Below are 7,598 nucleotides of genomic sequence, written 5' to 3'. Positions count from 1 at the left end.
CTTGGTATAGTCTTTAAAGACTCTAGCTGCAGAAACCCTCCACTCAGCAACACGCAATATCCAAGAGAAGTATACTTCGCAGTTCGTACTACACTAAACAACACGCAATATCCAAGAGAAGGATCTGGTTTGTCCGTTTGATGACTTTTATTTGTCAACGAATTTCCAGCAAAGCTTCTTTCAGTGTACAACAATGGCGGTCGACAGAGTTCCACCCATCTTCGCAGCTCAGCTAAACTACCTTCTCTCTCATTCCCCTTTCTCTATCAAGGTAATTTTCCCCTTCCCCTTCCTCCTCTCCCATTCTTCAATTTAAGATTTTATGACTTTGAATCATCAGAAACCCTAAATTTATGAACATGAATAATGAGAAACACTAAGTTTAGGAATTTGAATCGTCCGAAACCCTAAATTTATGAACATGAACATTCAGAAACCCTAAAATTATGAATTTGAATCATCCGAAACCCTAAGTTTATGAAATTGTATCATCAGAGACCCTTAATTTATCAACTTGAATCATCAGAACACTAATTTTTTTATTTTAAATCAATTTCAGGTTGAGCAGATGTGGTCTGGGTCGAAAAACTATCCTTGGAATGATCGATTTACCTTGCTCATACCCTTCTGCCTTGATTTTATCAAATGTAAGTTTTTAAGCTATGACTTCTCTGATGTTTTTGGTTTTATAATTTAGTTGGTCTGTTGATGGATGTGCAGGGGATATTATATACAATGTGGAGAGTCCATTATCCCCGCCGGATATAATGTTTGGGGCTGAGGATGATAAGTTTATTCCCTTTGTTTTATCAAGTGATCCTAGCAAATCACCTATGCATACTTTGAGCAATTGGAACAGCAAAGACCCTTCTAGATTATTGTCTCTCATTCTTCAACTCAGGTTCCTCGATTTCCTAAATTTCAATGGTTTCTAAAATTTGAGTTTGGAACTATTTGAAAAAAAAATGTTTCTATTTAATTTCTTCAGGGAATTATATTCAGCATATCAAGGGAAGTGTGTTGGAGGTGTTGACGATGAGAGGGTGAAGTTTGAAATTAGCACTATGTTGTCCAGGGAGGTACTGCCTCTCAATACCTTTTTCTTGTTTGAGACTGTAATAAGTGATTTTGCAGCGGTTTTCAGGGTGAAGCCGTGAAGGTGTTGTTTTCGACTCTACGAGTTGGTGCAGCATTAGTCTTTGAAAGACTTCTATCACTGTTGATTTGGAATGGCTGTGTGGGAGAAATGTACATAGTGAACATTTTTAAGGAGAGTGATTACAATTTACAAATATCCTATTCAAATGATTTGATTTCGGGAGCTTTGACGGAATTTATCAACTTATAGTGCTTTAGCTTCACTGTATAAATCATAATAAATATAAGAGAGTAGGGCTCCGTTTGGTAGGGCGTAAAACGTTTTCATGGAAAACGATTTTCCCCTTTTTAACCATTTTACGTTGTTTGGTTGGGTAAGGGATGTAAAACAAATTTCCATTACTCTCTCAAAGATGGAAAACCCTTTTCCATTTGAAAGGGAGGGAAACCACTTTTCCTTCTTTCCTCCTTACCTCCCTCTCATTTCTTCCCCTCAATCTTCACCATTTTCTCCCATTTTCCTTTAAGTTACCAAACAAAGGAAAACTAGTTTGGAATTGTGTTTTCCCTTGAAAACTGTTTTCCATGGAAAATCGTTTTACAATGAAAACGTTTTACGCCTTACCAAACGGAGCCTAGATGGACTGTTCTGCTGCGAACTTATATTCTAAGGCCATAATTTCCCATTTCACTATAACATCCTGTACCTGTGGAAATAGGGCTTAAGGAACTTTTAATTCTTCCCTTATTTCTCTTGACAGTTTTAGTTTGTAGTAGTAGCATCATCTGTCTACTATTGCATGTACGACCACTACCATTAGAAACTGAAGCATTTATCGAAGTTCAATCAAGTACGTAACTTTTTTATAAAAATATGTTGAGAATAGGCCAGAATAAGCTGAAGAGAAAAATCTCCTTCTAGTCAATCATTGACTTCCATTGTGGATGTATGCATGTATCTCAGACTTGACTCCCCCACCCGGACAGGCTTTCCCTATGATGCTTGGATTCGTCATTTGATCCATGTCCATTCCCCAGTTTGGTGTGTGTTATTGAGTTCAAGTATCACGAGGCCTCACTACCATTCCTTACACTTTGTTTGGAAAGGGAGGGGAGCAAGCTCCCTTTTTTGGGTAAAAGGTTGGAGGAAGGAAGGGGAGGGGGAAGGGATGGATATAGTTCCCTGCCTCTTTAATAAACACAATCCTTCTAAAATTGAAGAGATTTGGAGGGAAATGAAGCTCACCTCCCCGGCTCCCCCTCTTTTTCTCTACCCTCCCCTTCTCCCTCTTTCTCTCCCCTTCCTTTCCCTTCTATCTCGCTATCCAAACAACACCGTTAAGGATCTTCCAATAGGTATTCTACACACATCTTTCTCCTTCTTCAAGATCATATGTGATGCATTTTCTGTACGATTGCAAGGGTAAGACTAATAGAAGGCCCTTCCTTAGACATGCCTGAGTGCTTGAACTTCCTCTCTTCCTTCTTAATCTAGCCTTATTAGGTGGGAGCCTCCTTAGAGGCATTGGGTTAATGTCACGGTTATTCTTTTCTCTTGTAGTCCATTAAATTTATACTTCATGATTTTAGTCGTTTCATGTTTCAGGGGATCGAGATGTCTCTAAGTTCAGGAGTTGAAAAGGTATTTTCACTTCAGAATTCTATTCTTTGTTCAGTCTACAGCTGTTGTTGTAGATCAGAGATCATTCTGATAGTTTCATAATACTGCTGTTTCTGTTTTTTTAAACTTTAGCATAGCCAGAGGAGGTTAAATTTGCAGTCCCATTGCTTGACACTAGCATCAGTCTACAGCTGTTGTTGTAGATCAGAGATCATTCTGATAGTTTCATAATACTGCTGTTTCTGTTTTTTTAAACTTTAGCATAGCCAGAGGAGGTTAAATTTGCAGTCCCATTGCTTGACACTAGCATAAATAATATGGTCCCTGCTTGCCCCTGGAGACAGCAGCAAAAGATTCATCTACAGGTATGTCAATGTTCACACCCTCAATGTCTGATATGTTTTACATCATATTAAGGAGGTAGGTCTACTATAGAAGTGGCATTCCATTATTAAACTTCGGTGAGCAACCAGCATTCTGTTACTGCATTTAATGACTGATATTTCCCCTGAACTGGTGATTCTTGCAAATCTTCAAATTTTCAAACAGTCATAGACCTATATTTTGTTATTTACATCTTAAAAAAACATTTCAGAAAAGATAAGGCCAACAGGTAACTCAATTAGTTCACTGAAGGAAAATAAGTTCAGCTAAGAAGAATGACTGAATGAGACCTATGGTTTATTGCTTGTCTGACCTCTAATGTTTGAATTATGGAACTTTACCCCGGAGGTGATAACCTTTGAATTATCACTTGCTGTTTATTTGTCCTGCGGCTCCTGCCAACCGCTAATTCTATGTGCATCTTTTTGCTGTACAAGTTCATGAGGGGCCATGTTGTCGTCCAGGTGATGTAGAATATGTAATTGTTAATCTAAATCGCTAATTGTTATTTGATTGGTCAAATCTGTTGGCTAATGATTGCATTGGAAATTAGGGTGAAGTATCTAGGGCTAGTGCCTTAGTGGGGTACATGTTGTGTACCTAAAAGACATTTGCAAATTTGATGCAAGTAAAAGTTTCTCAGATTCTTCAATACGATAAACTGAATATAAATAATAGGGCAGCCAAAGATCTAAAACTACAGATACGATTTGTAGAGTAATCGAGAAATATATTTTAAAGTTAAATATATTGATGATCACAAGGTCATGTCAGATTCCTGATTTTGTTACGGTACAACATTTTTTTTTTTGAGCTACTAGATTAAGGACGCAAGTGGCCCAGGTACAATAACTCTTTAAAGTTATTAATATCATAGGGTTATGAAACACCCATTACAAAATTGTCAACTTTCTACTTATTTCAGAAACATCATGGTGCTACATCTTATATCTCGCAGCTTCCCTCTACTGATAATATTTGGGTTATAGGTAATATATCCAATCGGTAGAAAGTATCAATCTGCTCCTTCAGCTCCACGTTTGAAATTGGTATCAACTCTGGAGTTGAGGTCTCTATTCTCTGTTGAGGATATCAAACTTCCAACATGGCTAAATGGAATGTAAGTCATGTGAAACTTCTATCAGGACCATCTTAAGAGATGGTATGCCTTTGTTTCTTGTGCCACCATCATATCTCTATTTAACTTCTTTAATTTCCTCAGGTGCATGGCTGAGTATCTTCCTGCTTTAGAAGAAACTGTGCAGATGCAGGTTCTATCCCCCACCCCCTTCTGAGTTTACATTTATTCCAGTTTGTCGTATGCTATGAAGTTGACTGATATAATTCTTATAAACAAGATCCTGGAGGCAGTTTCTCTTATTGGAATCAGGAGGCTGTTTATTGAGACATTGACTGTCGTCTTTGGGAGGCCTTTAGAAGCTGATCCAGTATGTGATATAGAAGTTATTAAATCCGTGCTGTATTTTTCGACTTTTCACTATATTTGCTAATTAACTTCTTGTGCTTCACAGATATTTTGCAGAAAGGCAACATTTCTTGTTGCTAATGGAGTATTTACATTTTTGGTATGTTAGGTTCTCATTTCGTTTGCTTTTGTAGCATGCTTCATTTGAAACGCTTTGTTTATTCATACTTGAATATTTACTTAGTGATACTGGAGATACATCGCCGTTGTATTCTTCTAAGCTGGAGTTGAATATTATGTCTCGGATTATAGTTAAAACTTAAAACAAAGCTCACTGTTCCTTATATCATAATCTTCTTTTACTCCTGGGTCATATGTGTGTTTGCTTGCTGGTGATTAAATTTAGCCTTTCAAAGCCTCCGCTTCTGTTAGAGTTTCGTCTCTCTTTAGAGTGTGGTTTATTGTCTCAATTATCAAGTACTACTCCCTCCGTCCCTAAATGTTTTTCCCGTTTGCCATTTTTACGCGGTTATTAAGGAGAAGGGAACATTACACGATTAGTAATCTTTGTTGTACTTTTATTGGGAATTGTTGTTTTTTTCTGATTCCTTTTTCACAAGAAAACAAAACAGTTGCAAGGGTTGTGAGCCAATAGAATTTAAGGAATAAAAGTGTCAACTCATTAATCTATTCAAACTTAAACCAACCAATGAGATTACAACAACCAATAGAATTACAAGGTTAAGCACACAGATTACAAAGAGGAGATTAAAAAGGAAAGAAAAGAAATGAGAAGATTATTTTGGGACACCTTAAAAGGAAACGGGAAAAACATTCAGGGACTGAGGGAGTATGTATCAACCTGTCTGACGATTAGTTTTTCTTTTAATGCAGGTTCATTTTCTTTTACCAATCCAATTTCCCAAGAAACAACCAACTTTGATCCTTCAAAGTTCACAGGTAATTTTCTGTTTAGAAACTTGACTAGTTTGATCTGTTCCAAATTAATTTTCCTTTACCTGTAGTTGAAGAAAACCCTGTCTCCCTTCCCTCCCGTTATTCTCTTGTGTAACTACTTAGAGGTTGTACTGTTGTAGAGCTGTGTTTAAGAATTACAGTTTGATTTGCACTTAGCCGTTAAAAGGAATCCCCCACTCCCCCCCCCCCCCCAACCCCCAAGTCCCCAACTCCCCCATTTCAAATGATAGTTAGTTTCAGCTCTGCGTAATTGTAACAATCTTATTGTGTGTTGTCAAAACAGTTGGGTCAAAACAGTTGGGTCAAAACAGTTGGGTCAAAACTGGTGTCATTCTAATTTTGAAATGAGAAAGAAAGCTTTCTTTATAATATTGATCTGCTGTTTGAATATTTATCTTTGCAGCATTTCAACAAACAAGGGGTCCCAGTCAGGTCACCTGTTATGTCTGAATACCCATGGAGTCCTAGATGGGAACTCTCAGATATGGCTTCTCGGATATTGTAATATTCCTTACTTTTGTTGTTTGCCTCTTTTTATTTACTAGTATTTGTTTACTTCGTATATAAGTTAACTACTTTCGTTGTTTTGCCTCTTTTTATTTACTACCATGTTTCTCATTTTCCTTGCATTTTGTGCCTTTTGAATTTCGCGGAACAGCGATTTCGTGGTAGAAGAGTCTTCTAATTTCAAGAAGATATGCAACGACGCTCTTCAACGTTAGGGCCTGTACCTGTTACCAAAGCAGCAGATTTTTTCAGAAGTTAAGATGTAGTAATTAATTTTGGTTCAGTTATTTCCATTGTGGTAATTGATTTCGATTAGATTTCCTCTGAATTGGAATTTTTTTTCCTTTTGGCTGAAAAATATTGCGCTTGTTGATGGTATTCACAGTTAGTAGTAGTTTGTATCATCGTCGTTGATCAGTATATGCAATCAGCATTCAGATTTCAGCAGTTGGGGTAAGCCGGAGAAGTCATAGAAAGATAATAAAGGTTTTGGTAGATTTTAAAAGGGCCTTACCTAAATGAACCAGTTCCTCCACCTTGTCCTTGATTAGAAAGCCATATCGGTGGATAATGTCCTGTACTAGATTAATTTTTTTGCTGTAGTCCAAGTTCGTTGTCAAAGGTCAACAAGGCTGGTTCATTTGAGAATGGTTGTTGACTTGTTTCCTGGGCATCCTCTTATGTTTACCCATTAATTTCCCCCCATCATTTGACATGTAATATTTTGATAGGTATCGGGTCAACAAAGGCTGGTTCATTCGGACTATGTACCGAGTTTACAGTTGTATCTCTCTTCCTTAAAAGGTTGGCTTATAAGGTTGGCTTGGACTATTTGATTGTTTGGTTGATTGCAACTTTATCTTGGATTTTTCCAAAGTGGTGTTGGAAACAAAATAAAAGCCCAAAAGTGTTTGCTGAAAAGTAATTCCCTCTTTTAGTGTCTACTATTCCCTCCGTTTCTTTTTATTCTTTACGTTTTTCTTTTTGGGTGTTTTAAAATTTTAAAATATTTTTTACATTTTTTTTATATTATCACATAAATGCTTTAATATTTTATCAAAAAATTTCACATAATTTTTTTTAATATTTAATACTGTCACATTAAAAAAGTTTCATTTTCAATATCAAAATTTTGATAAAAGTGAAAACATTATGAATAAACGTAATTTCTCTTGTTTTTTTTTTAAAAAAAGAATCTCAATGTAAATTAATTAGTCGTTAATAAATGTGTAAAAATAAACGTAAAAAACAAAAAGAAACGGATGGAGTACTTAGGCTTGGATGCCTGAAGTTATTTTTTTGGATACTATATAATAATTACAAAAAAAAAAAAAAAGTTGATTAAATGATTTTCAAAAAAGAAAAAACCTAAATTAATTTCATGTCCTTCGATTAAATGAATTCTTGAATTAAAGAAACAGTCTAAAAAACATTTCCTTTTACTTCTCATTCTACAGAAAACCCACCTTCAGAGTCATCATCAAAATCTCAGTCTCTGGCTCTCCGCTGCCGCCACCGGAGTATACTGTTGTTGCATACTTGCATCTGCAACTCTCTGTTCGTTTTCTGATCCGTCGAGAGGAT

At 36.3% G+C, this 7,598-nt stretch overlaps 1 protein-coding gene across 1 annotated transcript; it reads left to right on the top strand.

Moving 5' to 3' along the window:
* The first annotated feature begins 35 nt into the window (after window positions 1-35).
* LOC110786350 (uncharacterized) lies at window positions 36-6,458 on the top strand. The gene is made up of 13 exons (XM_021990895.2): window positions 36-271; window positions 560-647; window positions 721-901; window positions 989-1,079; window positions 2,705-2,740; window positions 2,986-3,084; window positions 4,093-4,223; window positions 4,326-4,374; window positions 4,462-4,551; window positions 4,636-4,689; window positions 5,424-5,489; window positions 5,911-6,008; window positions 6,166-6,458. Exons 1-13 carry the CDS (start codon window positions 194-196, stop codon window positions 6,227-6,229), a joined length of 1,125 nt encoding a protein of 374 aa, XP_021846587.2. The 5' UTR covers window positions 36-193; the 3' UTR covers window positions 6,230-6,458.
* Window positions 6,459-7,598: the final 1,140 nt, after the last annotated feature.

The sequence above is a fragment of the Spinacia oleracea genome, chromosome 6 (assembly GCF_020520425.1).
Source record: "Spinacia oleracea cultivar Varoflay chromosome 6, BTI_SOV_V1, whole genome shotgun sequence".
Lineage (NCBI taxonomy): Eukaryota > Viridiplantae > Streptophyta > Magnoliopsida > Caryophyllales > Amaranthaceae > Spinacia > Spinacia oleracea.
This window is presented reverse-complemented; position numbering and strand designations above follow the sequence as displayed.

Bases quoted from the DNA above. Each gene is read 5' to 3' on its own strand.
- LOC110786350 (XM_021990895.2), top strand. From the start codon at position 194: ATGGCGGTCGACAGAGTTCCACCCATCTTCGCAGCTCAGCTAAACTAC. The intron at 1,080-2,704 runs GTACTGCCTCTC...TTCATGTTTCAG, and splicing joins GCACTATGTTGTCCAGGGAG to GGGATCGAGATGTCTCTAAG. The intron at 4,375-4,461 runs GTTCTATCCCCC...CTTATAAACAAG, and splicing joins AAGAAACTGTGCAGATGCAG to ATCCTGGAGGCAGTTTCTCT.